General features: G+C 45.2%; 1 protein-coding gene across 1 annotated transcript in view; it reads right to left on the bottom strand.

Moving 5' to 3' along the window:
* Window positions 1-819: 819 nt before the first annotated feature.
* The window catches only part of LOC115323521 (collagen alpha-1(I) chain), a 35769-nt gene continuing 17837 nt past the window's right edge, over window positions 820-18751 (bottom strand). Inside the window, exons 15-26 of the mRNA XM_040498436.2 lie at window positions 11885-11956; window positions 11058-11192; window positions 10274-10402; window positions 8777-8809; window positions 8230-8382; window positions 5308-5676; window positions 4692-5228; window positions 3305-3513; window positions 2461-2644; window positions 1958-2053; window positions 1514-1624; window positions 820-1002 (exon numbers count right to left, since the gene is read on the bottom strand). Of these exons, the coding sequence (XP_040354370.1) occupies window positions 914-1002; window positions 1514-1624; window positions 1958-2053; window positions 2461-2644; window positions 3305-3513; window positions 4692-5228; window positions 5308-5676; window positions 8230-8382; window positions 8777-8809; window positions 10274-10402; window positions 11058-11192; window positions 11885-11956 (2117 nt within the window). The 3' untranslated portion in view covers window positions 820-913. The remainder of the gene's footprint in view (window positions 1003-1513; window positions 1625-1957; window positions 2054-2460; window positions 2645-3304; window positions 3514-4691; window positions 5229-5307; window positions 5677-8229; window positions 8383-8776; window positions 8810-10273; window positions 10403-11057; window positions 11193-11884; window positions 11957-18751) is intronic.

Here is an 18751-nt window from a genome sequence, read left to right on the forward strand (position 1 = left end):
TTTTGAAGTAGAGTATCGATATCCGATTTATACCTAATAGAACGCGTTAACACTCTCTGAGTGATAGCCTAAGAAAATCGGGGCATGACAAGCCCAGATATTCTTATAATCGCTTCGCAACCATAAAACGAGAGTGGGAAATTGGAAAGGTTTAGTAACACGTTTATAAGAAGAAACGCAAGCGCTGCAGTAGCGTTGCTTGCTCCACGCTGCGCTTGCGCGTCATCGCCACAAGCCAATCCAAGATCGCAGTTCGGGCTCCGAGCACGCACGGTGTGAACCACGGAGTGCTAAAACATACGCACAGTGCCCTAGCCTCCTATATACTTACAAAGCCTTGCAGATCGCCATGAGAAGGGGCTGCCGAAATGGAAAAGGTGGAGCGACAGACAACGGATGAGAGGAGAGCCACGTGACTGGCGCCCCGCTGCGGCGAGACACCGAAACACACTTCTCCCGAGCGAACAAGTGTGTTTCGGGTCCTCACCACTGCAAAAGCTGTGTGCTGACGTCCAGGTTCCCCGAGAAATAGCTCTTTAATGCTCTGTGCTACCAGATCCTCGCGCTCCAGATCCGCGACCGGGCACTCTATGGCTCCGTCGTCGAACTGCCAGGCTTTGTGAGTATAAAGGAGGCTATGACAATGTTTGCGTTCGTTCGGATAGGCAATACTAAAACTCACCATTTAGCCACTAGAAACGCAGAAGAAACGAAACACGAAGCAAGAATATAAAAAATGCACCGCCCTGTATTTCTTGAGCTGTCCGTGACTGGAGAAAACAAGGCGGCAAGAGAGGAAGACTGAGTCGTCGCGCTGAATGCGTGCCAGAGTCGCTTTTATTTTCGAGACTGCGACAAAAATTGGTGAAACATTTACATGAAAGAAGCGCGGCACGCATCGCCTATGGTTTTCCTACAGGAAATGATCGATGACGTGGATGACTCCGTTGGACGCCACGTTATCGGGGTTGTTGACGTTTACACCGTTGACTGTGATGCATTCTGCGGATTCGAAGGGAAAGAAACAACAGACGACAATCAGTGGTGCTTAGACTTTGCTCTTGATGTTTTACGCAACGTTCCGTTCTCCTTCGTTATTTTTTTTTTTAAAGACGGGAATAAACATGCCGCCTTCTCGTTAAGGAAAACTCTTACTTTTTTACTGTTCACTAGAGTGATCTCGTGGTCGGTGCTTTACAAATGATTTATCCCAATATTTTAGAATCATACTGAAATATGACTAATATTTGTTTTAACTATCCGAGAATTATAAGCTGTAACTGTGACTGCCAGATTTTGTTTCTGGCATTAGATAATTATATGTATGTTGAAAAACATCGTAATGATATAAAAAATTTAATAGCTAATAATTAAATATTAAAGTGAGTTCCTTAAGTTGGCGACCTTATATGCTTAATAAATTAGTGACATTCAGCCGAGATCAATTAATATGACTTTAGGCAAAATAATAACCCGGAGTAGTGAAAGCGTGAGGAAAGTGAATCATAATTACCAGGGATGATTCTCATTGTGAGGTCCAGTCCTCCAACCGTCTTAAGAACTTGGTTTTCTTGAACACCGGCGCTGTACACGGTGCCGAGGACGATATGACGGAGCAGCAGGGCTGAAACAGTTGCATAATCGGTCAGTCTAAGTACTCACATTTAAGTCGGGCTTTTGAAAGTAATCTCGATAGAGATTCTCAAAACGCAGTTTGAACTGTCCGTTACTTTGTTTTCAGTATATTATCACCAGCATGTTTAGATATTGTTTAGGTGCATGACTGAAGTGGACGAAAGGCGGATGGCTGTCTCTATCCGACGAGGCTTTCCAAAAACCGGCAAATGTAGCTCATAGCTTTGCAAGTTTACCGTCAAAGATATAAAGCAACCTTTGTCGCTCCTTTCTTGTCTCAGTAGTTTTCGTTTTACCACCGTCCTGGTAAAAGTCGGCGTACCTTTTAGGGCTTCCCTGTCGCGAAGAACATTCTCCATTCCCACGGCGTTCTTGAAGGCCTTGTCACTGGGCGCGAAGAGGGTGTACGGACCGGCTCCTGCAAGTCACCAAAGCGGGGAAAATTGTTTACGTTTGCATTGCCACTAAACATCTACTCTACGTTCCTCACCGAGTGGTTATGTCAGACCAAAATACAAATACCAAATTGTATGAGTACCCAATTCGCGCGATTATTATCTCCCGTACTAGTTAGGGGTTGTACAATCCTAATTGACGCTAACAACGCACATCGAAGTCCTACGGGGAGTAGTTTTACTTGAAAAGGCCATTTCCATAAACTCCAGTACGACAGACCTTTGGGAAAGTGACATTTTCGAAGGAAACAACTGCCACTTACGGGCCTTTGTTTTTTAACGGGCTCAGATGAAAGATGGACTCTTACATTGGCCGTCAGTTTAATAGATTTAACGGTAGGAATTACGGCGCAGTACTCATTTGGCGTACCGGAGAGGTATTCCTCGAGTCCAGCGAACTTGATTGCCTCGTCCAACTTGGGCAGGAGGATGGACTGGTGGACGACGTCAAGGATGCTTCCTCCAGGGCGGTGAAGAACTCGGTCGACAGTGTAGAAGACAAAGTTGCCTTGTTGCTTCCTTGTGCCGATAACTCCACCGGAGGCAGTGACGACCTGCACAGTATTTTGGAAGATGTTAGTTCAGACATCGGTGTGTCTTACAGCAAACGTATAGGCGCCATTTGAAGAGCGTTATTAGTCATCATGTTATTATAGCGCAAACGTTCCTTCAGGTGGGAGTGTTATATGGGACGCTTTGTACATTTCTTTAGAGATTTGATTTGTGTTTTATTATCGTGGATACCAATATATGCAAATGGAAACACTTATGTACATCGCAACTGCTATTGCCTTGAAATGATACAAACTGTTGAAATGTGGTAACCTATGTGCCAAAAATAACTGCGATCTCAGGCCACGTAGAGCTAGGGTATCACAACAGCTTTCGAGCGCAGTCGTCGTGTTAGAAGATAATAGTAGATTACGTTACTCAGTCCGACAGGCCAGAAAAAGTATTTTATCCACACCGGTTCGTGTCTCCAGTAGCATATATTATGGTCATTTTTGCGGTCTGTTGAATCCGAAGCATTAAATAAACGCTCGCCTTTGAAGCGTTCATGACTTCAAGATAACACTTTGCAAACGTAGTTGCGCGTTGATGGGAAATATCCAAAACTACACTTTGACGTGAACGTAAATTGATGTCATGCCGCGTTTAGCATTGCCAATGTTTACATTAAAATAAATTCTGGGGCAGGTTGTCCACATATTTACCTTTCCATTGAAGTACTTATTGAAGCGCAATCCAGAGCCCTCGTCTAATGTTGGGTAGACACTGTCGTTGTCGATCGAGACGTCTCCGACCACGATGTGGTACAGAACCAGTTGCCTCAGCAACACGGTGTCTCTCTCGAGCTTAGAAAGGAGTTGGCCAGAAATCTGCCCGATGGCTTCGTCACTTGGCACAAAAATGGTGTAGAATCCTGTAACAAAAAAAGAGTAGCCGTACTTCCTCAAGATACTTGCGCATAATATTGAGCGATCACTAAACTGCAACACAAATTAACAAAATAAAATAGTCATGAAAAAGGATTAAGAAACCCAGAGAAGGTGGACCCAGAATTCACTTCCGTTGATAATAATCATTTCAAATAAAAACATGATAAGGAGAAAACTGCTCTATGGTCAAAGAGCTCCAGCAGAAACCTGCATCCTATTTTGACACTTCTCCTTTGTACTCTCTTTTAGAATCATTATGTTTGCAACCTTAAAGCCTCAACGTATTGTTTGAGGATAAACAGCAGAACAGTTGTCTTTTGTTACATATTATAACATATTGCATTTGGTACTTGGTTACCTTTCGCAGCTTTTTTGCCCTTAAGTACAAAGAATAATCTTAAATGAATCCGCATGTTCGTCGTTCCTTTTACTCAATTTACGAACATTTTTTTATCTACTATGTTTTAGTTCGCCTTGGTTTTTCTCTTTACTTGCGTTTATGAATTGTTTTTTCTTAATTTTCCCTGAGGGATTTAAAGATATCAAGCAAAACTAAAATCAAAACGTCCTCAATTTGTCCTTAAAAAATGTCCGCAGTTCCGCACTGGGTTTTAATAGGAATCAGTAAGCACTTGTCCAAAAGCTGGACAGGGGCTGTCAGAATCTTTAATAAAGATTTAAAAAAAAACTGCTTACACACGAAAGAGGGGAAGAGAAAAAGTGATAAAAAGAACGAGGCAGAGAAAGAGAGAGAGAGAAAGCTAGAATTGGTATGAGGTACTATTTCAATACATTAATAGAGACAAATAAACTGTCATGTGACTAACGTGGACAAAGCTTTAAAATATTTTGAGAATCTCAAATAGGCAAAAGGTCGAATAAATAATATTACTTAATAAAAACTACGAGCCTCAACCTTCAAATGTATAAACAATTTCGGCAGTTTAGAAACGTTCCAATGATGGGACGATGATCGGTATATGAAGGGTTATTTATATAAAAAACAAAAAACAACATGCGGGATGTTTCCTTTCGTGCTCGAAATAGAAAAAATAGCTTTTTTCATTAATTTTAGATCAACACGTTTAGGAGTTACGTTTCGCTGTTTATCAGCAAAAACTATTTTGCTCTGAACTCCACAATATTCAAAGAATAAACTCACCTCCATCGTTGATATACTGGAGTGCTCCTGACTTCTGAAGCCAGGAAAGGTACCTGGTCGCCTTTAGTTCTTTCAAGACAAGTGTGAAGTCAAGTGGTTTCCCTTGTGGCTGTCCAGGCGTTTTAGCCGGTGAAGTATACTGCACACCAGGTCCCGTAAGTCCGATCACAGTCGATGGAATTCCACCAGTCTTTATGGTCGCACCGCCAACAGTGTGGGTAACAAACTGCAGGGATGGCCCCAGAACAGTAGTCTTAGCAGGTCCAACGCTTGTGAATCCAAAGGTTCGCTGCACTCCAGGAACGACGCCTACAACCGTAGTGGTAGGAGGAACAAACACTCCCGTAGCCTTTCCGAAGGTAAATTGAGCTCCTGGTAGTGCCAGACCAGATTGCGGCCCTGCTGGTCTTGGGACGGGCAATACAACTCCTAGAGGCTTTCCGCCGAATGGAGCGCCCGGGGCGCGAGGCGCGCCTGGTCCGCCTGGTCCACCTGGTCCTCTAGGTCCGCCCGGTCCACTAGGTCCGAAAGGTCCACCTAAAACAATAATTTTTAGTTACTAAGTATTTCTGCAACCTGAATCATCCACTGGGGCAATCGGGACCTCCTGGCTTACCTGGTCCAGATGGTCCACTAGGTCCCTTAGGTCCGCCAGGGCCACCTGGTCCGAATGGTCCGCTTGGTCCCCTTGGTCCGCTTGGGCCGCCAGGACCACCTGGTCCGAATGGTCCGCTTGGTCCCCTTGGTCCGCTTGGGCCGCCAGGACCCCCTGGCCCAAACGGTCCGCTTGGTCCCCTTGGTCCGCTTGGGCCGCCAGGGCCACCTGGTCCGAATGGTCCGCTTGGTCCCCTTGGTCCGAATGGTCCGCTTGGTCCCCTTGGTCCGCTTGGGCCGCTAGGACCACCTGGTCCGCTTGGTCCCCTCGGTCCGCCTGGTCCACCAGGTCCAAATGGCCCACTTGGTCCTCTCGGTCCGCTTGGGCCACCTGGGCCGCTTGGTCCACTTGGGAAGGGTCCGCTTGGGCCACTTGGTCCGCTTGGGAAGGGACCACTTGGTCCACTTGGTCCACTTGGGTAGCGCGCTGGAGCTTGAATTAGATAGGAACAACATTCCAGTTGAACCGGATTTGCAATATAAAACTATTTGTGTAATAAAGCTAATAAAACAAGAGCCTACTAATCTACAATATCGAAATATTCTAGAAGAATATGGGTAGAACGCGACAGATTAGTACGCGTTAAGACAACAAACCACCAATGCACTGTCGAAACGACGCACGTTCAAATAGCTGGACTTGTGCTCAACGTTGACAAAACAGCCCTTACAAGGCAGCGCGCGTCAAAACAACATGCCACCAAGAAGAGTGTGCTTCAATCTTACAGCGACTGACAAGTGTTACATAAATGATGTGGCAAATTGATCACACTGCCCTAACGGATTAGTTTTATTCTGCAGGAAAGAAGTTCTCCAATCGTAAATATGCTTTAATTTTATTTTGCCAATAATGATGACTGATATAGTAGCAAGCAAAATAAGTGAACTGAGTATTCGACAAGTCATTATGTTTACGTATTTCACAACTTTGGCAATAAGTTTAGTTATGTAGCTGCTGGTCGCTTCTCTCGCCCTTGTTCGAAGTGTTGTCTTTTTTTCTCGCTATGTTTACTTAACTGGCCAGGCAGTTCATTTTGGTATATTGGCTGACTACTGTTTGATACCGAATATGGTTTATAGCGTTTAAAAACTAATTTATACTAAATTTACGCACGCGATTTTGCAAGACTTCAGCTCTCATGGTGAACATCATTCTGTTTGTTCTTGTTAAATTTGTTTGGTCCCATTCTTATGTCAGTTTCATATTGTGCAGACACAAAATCTTTTTGATTATTAATATATAAAAACATTTATGTATATATATTCCAGCACATATAAAAACCGTAGAGGCGCAGACAAAGTCACGCAAAGCATTTGCACAAAACAAATTTAAAAGATACATTTTGTAAGATGTTATATTTATGTAATTAAAAAAAGTCATTCGCTCACTAAGTTTACAAACGTTATAGCAAAAATGAGTATCATTTTAGAGTATTTTGTTACTCAAAATATGTTTTATTTTTAGTAAATTAACGAGGTTTTGTTAACTTACAAATGATTTTGCCTTAGGGCAACACGAATCTCAAAATTATATAAAAAAAGATGATTTTATTTTAACAGCTGCTTTCTTTAAACAAATTACGTGCCATAAGACTTCCGAGCATTTGCTTTACTTCCTTAATTAACACATTTTCTTTGTTATCTTAGTTTTGCTTGGAAATCACGCTTTTAAGGTGAAGTGATCATGACAATTGAACCAAAAAAAAATGACTAGGTAAATGATGGAGTAGTCGCAACATATCTATAGTAATGCGCAGTAAATATGCCACCACTTTCTGATTTTGAGCAAGTTAGGCCGACGTCAGTGGCTAATTAGTTCGTCATAAGTATGTAACAATATAAAATATTTTAGTTCATATAGACATATTAATAAAACAAGTGAGTATTGTTTTTTAAACATCCTTACATTGCATCTCCTCCTTAGTGGTTATAACACGTGATACAATGAGCAATGTATTTCAGCAGAAAGGTAGAAATCATATGAATTTACATAACGCAGCATAACTATGTCGCCACTGAAGCAGTACCCGTAAATACAAAAAAACATGACATTGTGAACTTTCGTTTCGAAATAACCAAAAATAACGCAGCATAACTATGTCGCCACTGAAGCAGTACCCGTAAATACAAAAAAACATGACATTGTGAACTTTCGTTTCGAAATAACCAAAAATGCACAAAGGCTGTGACTTTAGAAATATAAAAATGGTCTTCTCCAGCTTTGTGCAACTATTGCGAGATGCATCGCAGAGCCTCCTGTACAGTTATAGTAGGATAAAACTCGTATGACATAATTTGCGTGTTCCATTTAAGTTTAAGTTAATCACTTTATATAAAATGCATTTATTTGAATTACATGGAGCTCCCGGTCCTCTTGGTCCTCCTGGGCCACCAGGTCCTAATGGTCCGCCTGGTCCTCTCGGTCCTCCTGGGCCACCAAGGCCGAATGGTCCGGTAGGTCCCCTTGGTCCGCTTGGTCCAGCTGGCCCCCTTGGGCCACCAGGGCCGAAGGGACCACTTGGTCCGCTTGGTCCAGTTGGGAACGGTCCGCTTGGGCCACTTGGACCGCTAGGGTAGCGGGCTGGAGCTTAAATGGTAAAGAAACCAGACACACCAGAGTTAATGCGGCATTTATTAAGCCTTTAATACAAAATAATTTAATAAAAATAGCCCACAAGGCTGTGAAACTGATTGAAGTTGAACATAAATATTAAGTAGTTCAGCCGCGCGCACGATGCTTTTCCTTCAGGTGATCACGAAATGTTCGGTCATTTCTTATGATAATATAAAAATATTTCGATGCATAATTAACTAAACAACGTCGTAAATATAAGTCTAAGGCGCTATTCTGGCCTACCTGGGGCGCCCGGTCCTCTTGGTCCACTTGGTCCTCTTGGCCCACTTGGGCCTCCGGGGCCACCTGGTCCGAATGGTCCACTCGGTCCCCTAGGTCCGCTGGGACCACCTGGTCCGCTTGGTCCACCAGGCCCGAATGGCCCACTTGGTCCTCTCGGTCCACTTGGGCCACGGGGGCCACCTGGTCCACTTGGGAAAGGTCCGCTTGGGCCACTTGGTCCACTTGGGAAAGGACCGCTCGGGCCACTTGGGCCACTTGGATATCGTGCTGGAGCTAAATTAAGAAAGTAGAAAAAGTGCGAATAATTCTCTAAGCTCCCCCCTATTATGGGCCACGTTTTTCCAAATGCCTAATAAATATATTCTAAAGATAATAACTGAGTACTCTAGGAAATCTACAAAACATCAATTCTGATGATTACCCGGCGCGCCAGGTCCCCTAGGCCCACTTGGTCCTCTTGGTCCGCTCGGGCCTCCAGGGCCGAATGGGCCACCTGGACCTCTTGGTCCTCCCGGGCCTCCTGGTCCGAATGGCCCTCCTGGCCCTCTAGGTCCGCTAGGACCACCTAATCCACTTGGTCCACCAGGGCCGAATGGACCACTTGGTCCTCTTGGTCCACTTGGGCCACGAGGCCCGCCTGGTCCACTTGGGAAGGGTCCGCTTGGGCCACTCGGTCCACTTGGGCCGCTTGGAATTCGTGCTGGTGCTTAACATGTAAAACAGAAGCATGCGATAAATATTTTTGTCAGAATGTGAATCTTTCATTCTTAATCAATACCTTAATAAAGAATAATTATCATATCGAAAAAATTAGGAAATGTGTTCAAAACTTAATTCCACTAGATCACCTGGAGCGCCAGGTCCCCTTGGTCCCCCTGGTCCTCTTGGTCCACCTGGCCCTAATGGACCACTTGGTCCTCTTGGGCCGCTTGGGCCACCTGGGCCGCTTGGTCCACTTGGGAAGGGTCCGCTTGGGCCACTTGGTCCACTTGGGAAAGGTCCGCTTGGGCCACTGGGGCCGCTTGGGTAGCGTGAAGGAGCTTAAAGGAAAACGAAACGTGAAAAAAGTTGTTAGAAATATACCTTTTTATTTCCCAGTTACTATTACTGTTTTCTATAAACACAAAAGCAGATTTAAATCAATGTTTTCCTAAATGTGAACAAAGTCAATAGCAAAAAGTTCGTAAATCTATTGGTCTCCTTTGTAAGAATCGGGATGTCTTTCCAACAGGTGTTAAATTACTTTTATATTATTCTTTGATTTACACTCACTACGTGTATTGTCATTTAGTTTGGGGCCAAACAACGATACAAAATATAACAAAACTACTGCTAACCCAAAAGATGGTTCTTCGAATTATCGCAAATGTACCCTTCTTGCACCCTTCTCGGGAGCTTTTTCTTAAATATAACGTCATTCCTATTGACCACTTGTACCAATTTCGCCTGCTGGTGATATATAATATGGCATTAAAACATAATATTTCTTTCCTTTTCGCACTGTCGGGCTTAGCAAAACTAGACCATAAATATGTCACACGTCATGGCGGAATTTGGAGCGTTTCAATACCTCGTACGAATTACGGCTTTACATCATTAAAATAGTAATTACCATCTTTACTTAATAAACTCGAAGCCAATGGTATCAGCATCTATGGGACATCAAATCGGATGTTGGCAAAAATCATATTACAGACAGCATAATTTTTACCTTTTGTGCCTGGAGTTTTTGTATCTGTGGTGAAACTTTATTCAACTTTAAAAATATTTGTTTTGATGCATTCAAGGTGAGTGCAACAATGTGAATAGTCGTTATTGTGTTTTAGTGTCCATTTTTGTGTTTTCGTTGTGTTTCCAATGCTGCTTTCCCGCCAAAGTGTGTTAGGGCGCCAGGACCTCGTAAAGCTGCAACCGCAGCTTTTTGTTCTGACGTCCTCCCTTTTTGTACCAACCAGAATGGGAAATAAAATACATTATTATTATTATTATTATAATAGATCACCTGAAGCACCAGGACCCCTTGGGCCGCTTGGTCCTCTAGGTCCGCTTGGGCCTCTGGGGCCAAATGGACCGCCTGGGCCCCTTGGTCCGCCTGGGCCTCCTGGTCCGAATGGTCCGCTTGGTCCTCTTGGTCCGCTAGGACCACCCGGTCCGCTTGGCCCACCAGGCCCGAATGGCCCACTTGGTCCTCTTGGTCCACCTGGGCCACTTGGTCCACTTGGGAAGGGTCCGCTTGGGCCACTTGGTCCGCTTGGGAAAGGTCCACTTGGGCCACTGGGGCCACTTGGATAGCGTGCAGGAGCTTAAAAAACGAAGCACAAATATGTTATGTAAGAAATAGTGCTTTTTAATGTATAATTACTGTTACTGTAGTCAATAACAAATAGGTTTAAAAATATTCTCCAAATGTAAACAAATTCAATGCACTAGATCACCTGGAGCGCCAGGACCTCTTGGCCCGCTTGGTCCTCTAGGTCCGCTTGGGCCTCCGGGGCCGAATGGGCCACCTGGGCCTCTTGGTCCGCCTGGGCCTCCTGGCCCGAACGGTCCAGTTGGTCCTCTTGGTCCGCTTGGTCCACCAGGCCCGAATGGCCCAATTGGTCCACTTGGGCCACTTGGTCCACTTGGGAAGGGTCCGCTCGGGCCACTTGGCCCGCTTGGGAAAGGTCCGCTTGGGCCACTTGGACCGCTTGGGTATCGTGCTGGAGCTAAAAATGGAGAAAGCACATCAATTCATTTCTTCGTCCTAATATGATGCTTTTATTACGAGTTCTTATACTGATATCATATAAATAATGGGTTAATAAATATTAAAAAATGTACACAAAATAAAGGCCCTTTATTACCTGGGGCACCTGGTCCCCTTGGTCCACTTGGCCCTCTTGGTCCGCTTGGGCCACTTGGTCCTCCTGGGCCTCTTGGTCCTCCTGGGCCTCCTGGTCCGAATGGTCCACTAGGTCCTCTCGGTCCACTTGGGCCACTTGGTCCTCCTGGGCCTCTTGGTCCTCCTGGGCCTCCTGGTCCGAATGGTCCACTAGGTCCTCTCGGTCCACTTGGGCCACTTGGGAATGGTCCACTTGGACCACTTGGTCCGCTTGGGAACGGTCCGCTCGGGCCACTTGGTCCACTTGGGTATCGTGCTGGAGCTAAACGCGAGAACAAAGTGGAAGAATAATTTTGTTGGTCTGGATATAGCACTTATATTACCAATTAATATGCTGGAAATAAACGCAAACGAAAAGAAAGGAAATATTTTAGGAAACCTACACAAGATAAATGCATTTTCTTTACCTGGGGCGCCTGGTCCCCTTGGTCCACTTGGTCCTCTTGGTCCGCTTGGGCCACCCGGGCCGAATGGACCACCTGGGCCTCTTGGTCCTCCTGGGCCTCCTGGTCCGAATGGTCCACTAGGTCCTCTTGGTCCGCTTGGGCCACTTGGTCCACTTGGGAATGGTCCACTTGGACCACTTGGTCCGCTTGGGAACGGTCCGCTCGGGCCACTTGGTCCGCTTGGGTATCGTGCTGGAGCTAAACGCGAGAACAAAGTGGAAGAATAATTTTGTTGGTCTATATATAGCAGTTTTATTACCATTTAATATACTGGAAATAAATGAAAACGAAAAGAAAGTAAATATCTTAGGAAATGTACACAAGATAACTGCATATTCTTTACCTGGGGCACCTGGTCCCCTTGGTCCACTTGGTCCGCTTGGGCCACCTGGGCCGAATGGACCACCTGGGCCTCTTGGTCCTCCTGGTCCGAATGGTCCACTAGGTCCTCTTGGTCCGCTTGGGCCACTTGGTCCTCTTGGTCCGCTTGGGCCACCGGGGCCGAATGGACCACTTGGGCCTCTTGGTCCTCCTGGGCCTCCTGGTCCGAATGGTCCACTAGGTCCTCTTGGTCCGCTTGGGCCACTTGGTCCACTTGGGAATGGTCCGCTTGGGCCACTTGGTCCGCTTGGGAAGGGACCGCTTGGGCCACTTGGTCCACTTGGGTATCGTGCTGGAGCTAAACGCGAGAACAAAGTGGAAGAATAATTTTGTTAGTCTGGATATAGCACTTTTATTAGCAATTAATATACTGGCAATAAATGAAAACGAAAAGAAATGAAATATATTAGGAAATCTACACAAGATTAATGCATTTTCATTACCTGGGGCACCTGGTCCCCTTGGTCCACTTGGTCCTCTTGGTCCGCTTGGGCCACTGGGGCCGAATGGACCACCTGGGCCTCTTGGTCCTCCTGGGCCTCCTGGTCCGAATGGTCCACTAGGTCCTCTTGGTCCGCTTGGGCCACTTGGTCCACTTGGGAATGGTCCGCTTGGGCCACTTGGTCCGCTTGGGAAGGGACCGCTTGGGCCACTTGGTCCACTTGGGTATCGTGCTGGAGCTAAACGCGAGAACAGTGGAAGAATAATTTTGTTAGTCTGGATATAGCACTTTTATTAGCAATTAATACACTGGAAAGAAATGAAAACGAAAAGAAAGGAAATATTTTAGGAAATCTACACGAGATTAATGCAGTTTCATTACCTGGGGCACCTGGTCCCCTTGGTCCACTTGGTCCTCTTGGTCCGCTTGGGCCACCGGGGCCGAATGGACCACCTGGGCCTCTTGGTCCTCCTGGGCCTCCTGGTCCAAATGGTCCACTAGGTCCTCTTGGTCCGCTTGGGCCACTTGGTCCACTTGGGAATGGTCCGCTTGGGCCACTTGGTCCGCTTGGGAAGGGGCCACTTGGGCCACTTGGTCCACTTGGGTATCGTGCTGGAGCGAAAAGCGAGAATAAAGTGGAAGAATAGTTTTGTTGGTCTGGATATAGCACTTTTATTACCAATTAACATACTGGAAATAAGTGAAAATGAAAAGTAAGGAAATATTTTAGGAAATGTACACAAGATTAATGCATTTTCATTACCTGGGGCACCTGGTCCCCTGGGTCCACTTGGTCCTCTTGGTCCGCTTGGGCCACCGGGGCCGAATGGTCCCCCTGGGCCTCTTGGCCCTCCTGGGCCTCCTGGTCCAAATGGTCCACTAGGTCCTCTTGGTCCACTTAGGCCACTTGGTCCACTTGGGAATGGTCCGCTTGGGCCACTTGGTCCGCTTGGGAAGGGGCCACTTGGGCCACTTGGTCCACTTGGGTATCGCGCTGGAGCTAAACGCGAAAACAAAGTGGAAGAATAATTTTGTTGGTCTGGATGTCTGTCACTTTTGTTGGTCTGGGTCTGTCACTTTTATTACCAGTTAATATACTGAAAATAAATGAAAATGAAAAGTAAGTAGATATTTTAGGAAATGTACACAAGATTAATGCATTTTATTTACCTGGGGCACCTGGTCCCCTTGGTCCACTTGGTCCTCTTGGTCCGCTTGGGCCACCGGGGCCGAATGGACCACCTGGACCTCTTGGTCCTCCTGGGCCTCCTGGTCCTGATGGACCGCCTGGGCCTCTTGGTCCTCCTGGGCCTCCGGGTCCGAATGGTCCACTAGGTCCTCTAGGTCCGCTTGGGCCACTTGGTCCACTTGGGAATGGTCCGCTTGGGCCACTTGGTCCACTTGGGAAGGGACCACTTGGCCCACTTGGTCCACTTGGGTATCGCGCTGGAGCTAAACGCGAGAACAAAGTGGAAGAATAATTGTGTTAGTCTGGATATAGCACTTTTATTACCAATTAATATACTGGAAATAAATGAAAATGAAAAGTAAGAAAATATTTTAGGAAATGTACACAAGATTAATGCATTTTCATTACCTGGGGCACCTGGTCCCCTTAGTCCACTTGGTCCGCTTGGGCCACCGGGACCGAATGGACCGCCTGGGCCTCTTGGTCCTCCTGGGCCTCCTGGTCCTAATGGACCACCTGGGCCTCTTGGTCCTGCTGGGCCTCCTGGTCCGAAAGGCCCACTAGGTCCTCTTGGTCCGCTTGGGCCAGTTGGTCCACTTGGGAAGGGTCCGCTTGGGCCGCTAGGGCCGCTTGGGTATCGTGATGGAGCTAGAATGAGAACAAAGCGCGCGAATAATCTTGTTGGTCGGAACAGACTACATTCATTACCAGTTAACATGCTTGAAATAAATGAAAACGATAGATCAATTAACATTAGCGATTGTACACAAGGTGAACGCCATAAACTTACTTGGGGCGCCTGGTCCCCTTGGTCCACTTGGTCCTCTTGGTCCGCTTGGGCCACCGGGGCCGAATGGACCACCTGGGCCTCTTGGTCCTCCTGTTCCGAACGGACCACCTGGGCCTCTTGGTCCTCCTAGGCCTCCCGGTCCACTTGGTCCTCTTGGTCCGCCTGGTCCGCTTGGTCCACTTGGGAAGGGTCCGCTTGGGCCACTTGGTCCGCTTGGGAAGGGTCCGCTTGGGCCACTAGGACCGCTTGGGTATCGTGCTGGAGCTAAAAGGAAGAACAAAGCTGAAATAAGTTTGTTGGTCCGAATAGGGCCCTTTTATTACTAATTAAATATGCAAAATGAACGAAAACGATAAGAAATAAATATCACATGATACTTTGTTGGTATCGTGTCACATAAATTGTACGAGTGCAATGACTGCGTTACAAACAAACGCTACACGGTTGATAAACTCGTTCAATTCTAGCTTTATGAAAGTAAACACACATAAAACAAAACTTGTGTGTTTCTGTAGTCTCCTTAAACACAAGGCTCTTGATACTCCTTTTCTTCTGCACTCATCGAGCTGTCTTGATTGTAGATGTGTACTCATAAACCATGTTAGTACAACCAAGTATTTCGGAATACTCTTTGATAGTGATCTCTCCGGGAATTCCCATCTTTGTCATATTGCTAAAAAACTATGTAGTGATTCATGTTTGTTTTATTCAACAAAAATATTTTTGCCTTTCACAGCCCGAAAAATGATAGCAAATGCTCTGGCTTATGGTGTGCTGCGCTACGGTATTACTCTGCATGCTAACTGTTCCTTGGGTTGGCAAAACAAAATTGACAGTATTCTAAAAGGAATTTTGAAATCTGTAGCATACGGTACCAACATCCCATCTGACAATCTCTTCCTTTTTTTACATCTCCCTCGTTTTGCAGCACTCTTCGAGAGATGTGTCAGAGAAAAGCATTACTGAAATAGTCCTTTCAAAATTTCACGTACAACTCAGCGTTCACTAAGGGACAGGGAACATTTTGCGATCCCCAGAGTATACACTAAATATGGAAAAAGAGAGCGGTCATTTTATGTTGCTGATATATTTAACAAATTGACAGCACTACTTCGTAATATAAACTCAAAACGAGAGTTAAAAAATTTCTGAGTACAAAGTGTTAGTCATCGTTACTGTGCTACCTCATTTTATTGTATTGGCTCTTTTCTGCTGCGTTGTCAGTATTAGAAATGTTTACATTTTGTTTTCGTGCATTCGATGTGTGTTGTAGTTTCTTTTGTCGTTGTTGTGATGTATGTTTACATTCCGATTTCCTGTGTTGTTTTTCTTTTACGCCGTTGCCGGGTCACGTCCCACAATCTATTAAGGCCTGGACGGACCTGTTACCACTGATTTGTATTTCAAGACTATCAATAAAAATTAATATTATTATTATTATTGTTATTATTATTATTATTATTATTATTATTACATAAAATCTACACAAGATGAATGCCACTAGATTACCTGGGGCACCTGGTCCTCTTGGTCCACTTGGGCCACCAGGACCGAATAAACCACCTGGGCCCCTTGGTCCTCCTGGGCCTCCTGCTCCTAATGGTCCACTTGGTCCTCTTGGTCCGCTTGGACCACTTGGTCCGCTTGGGTAAGGTCCGCTTGGGCCGCTTGGTCCGCTAGGGAAGGGTCCGCTTGGCCCACTAGGACCACTTGGGTATCGTGCAGGAGCTAAAAGAAAACACCAAGCGCTCAAAAAATTATTGGTCACAATCTGATACTTTTATCGGGCAATTTGAATAAAATTGATGTAAGCCATATATAAATCAAAATTCTAGGAAACGTAAACGAAATGAACGTCAATAGGTCACCTGGAGCGCCAGGTCCCCTAGGTCCGCTTGGTCCTCCTGGTCCGCTTGGGCCACCGGGGCCGAATGGACCACTTGGGCCTCTTGGTCCCCCTGGGCCTCCTGGTCCGAATGCACCACCTGGGCCTCTTGGTCCTCCTGGTCCAAATGGCCCGCTTGGTCCTCTTGGTCCACTGGGGCCACCTGGGCCGCTTGGTCCACTGGGGCCACCTGGGCCGCTTGGTCCACTTGGGAAGGGTCCGCTTGGGCCGCTCGGTCCGCTTGGGAAGGGACCACTTGGGCCACTTGGTCCACTTGGGTAGCGTGCTGGAGCTTTAAGAGAGAGTCAAAACGCAGCTGTATAAGACGTGATTGGAGAGAATCTAGAGTTGTTTTTTTCTCATCCAAAATATAGTAACAAAATGTGGCGCATGGGCACGGCATCTTCGCATCTTCAAGTATGTAGTATCATATTTCTAAGGTCAATGTTGTAAAACCAAACGACAGCTCGATTTTAAGAAGCTGAAAATGTTTTTGTAGTCGGAAAAAGAGTGAAAGTTTGTGGGTCCCTTAACTCCATGTGTGTAAAATCAGTCTGAAGTGCACCGTAATCCCGGTCATTGCTGCGTGCCTAGCGAAGGGAGCAGGAGAGTTAAAAAATAAAAGTGGCGGAAATGACGTCATCGGAGGAATAAGATGACTCTTGCTTCCCACGCTGGCTCAGAAGTGCCTACAATGTCGTCTCGACCTCTAGGGCAGATAGCAGGCAGCATCAAGCCTCGCCAAGAGGCCTTGCGGCTTGCGGCGAGCCTCGCCCTATAAAAATAAACGCAGTTTACATTTACATTTGCCAAATATATCTGCTGTAATCAAATTCATGAGACAAAAAACACTACAAAAGGTTGCTGGCGACTCACTTTTTTCTAAAATTGCTTCAGGTTCTCGTTAACTGTTCCATTTCATTGAACCACCTCACTAGCATTGTGAATGTCTAGCAGTCGATCTGTTGGTGTACGTTTTTTTAGACACAGTGGCAACCAATGGGTTATTCTTATTGTAAACTTATTTTTGCGCGAAGCAAACGCGTTCAACCTCAATCCCCACAAACACAAGTTTGGTTGCCATTTTCCTTAAGCGCAAGTCATTTTGCGATGTGATTCGCACTCCTCACCCCTGGAACACTCCACACTTATTTCATCGCGGAATAAAAACAAAAAAAAAAAACATACTATTACGGTGCTGATGATATTTTAATTGACGAAATGGCCATTTTACATTTGATTCTAAACTCATAAGTAAAAAATCGCTTCGCAGGTATGGAGTCTCAAACATAGCCTTAGAAATATGCAGAATGGTCGAAAATAATCCCCAGAGAATAGGAACAAGAAGGACAAAGGACAAACACAAATCTCCGAACACAGCTAGATGACTGGTGCGCGACCGAAAAAATCCGCCTAGTCCGGTTTCGGTCGCGCACCAGTCACCTGCCTGTCTTTGGAGATTTGTGTTTGTCCTTTGTCCCTCTTGCTCTCCTTCTCTAGGGATTATTTACGTCATTCTTGTTCAGCTCGCTTGCACCTCTGCATATAATTGCATTATAATAATCCAGAAGTTTGTTCTCTTTACATAGCCGCTATAAAATTCGCTATTTGCGGCAGTCTTCCTTGTGACTGAAATTCAGGAAAGAGAGTTCCGATACCAAAAACGGGAGAAGGAACAAAAATATAAAACAATCGTCCAGTCTCACTCAGAAGTACCAGTTGTACGTAAAATTTTTGACCACGTCATCTCGAAACACAGTATAACATTTTTTGAGGAAAATAATCTTATAGGAAATAATCAGTATGATTTTAGGCGAGGTCGCCCAACAGTTACACAACTAATTGATGAATTCTACGACCTAAGTTCATGGGTCAACAAGAGCGAAAGAATAAATGTTATGCTCTCGGATTTTGCCAAGGCATTTTATCGCTTTTATCTCCCAAAGCTACTTCATAAACTCAAATATATTCTTAACAGTCATAAAATTATGACCTGGCTTGGAGCTTATCTGGTTGGTAGAGAGCAGTTCGAGCAATTGAATAGTGTCAGGCAACTTATTTGTGATATCAGGAGTGCCTTGGGGTCTGTTCCTGGACCGCTTATATTAATCCTATATATCAGTAATATGAACCGAGAATTTCAAGATGGTGTAAAAATTGAACATCTGCCGATAATACAATTACTGTATATATTTTGAAATACAAACATCTAAATAAAAAGAAATTAAGTGAGCATTTATAGAAATTGCCAAGCTGGAAGAAAGAAGGGAAAATGCAAATAAATAAAAACGAAAGCATATACTTGAACACAGCTCGAAACAAAGTAGCAGCACAGTTCAGGTATGGCGTTGGAGCCATGCCTTTGAAATGTGTACAGGAGTACAAATATCTGTGCTCTTTTGAAATCGAGTCTGAACTGGAATACACATAAAACTGCTTCCAATAAAGCGCTAAAAATTAGGAGGCTTAGTCGGAACTTTGAATTTGGCTGTCCAGTGCTTTCAATAACGTCATTTAAGTCACTGATATTAC

The sequence above is a fragment of the Ixodes scapularis genome, unplaced genomic scaffold, assembly GCF_016920785.2.
Source record: "Ixodes scapularis isolate PalLabHiFi unplaced genomic scaffold, ASM1692078v2 PGA_scaffold2__306_contigs__length_199485367, whole genome shotgun sequence".
Taxonomy (NCBI): domain Eukaryota; kingdom Metazoa; phylum Arthropoda; class Arachnida; order Ixodida; family Ixodidae; genus Ixodes; species Ixodes scapularis.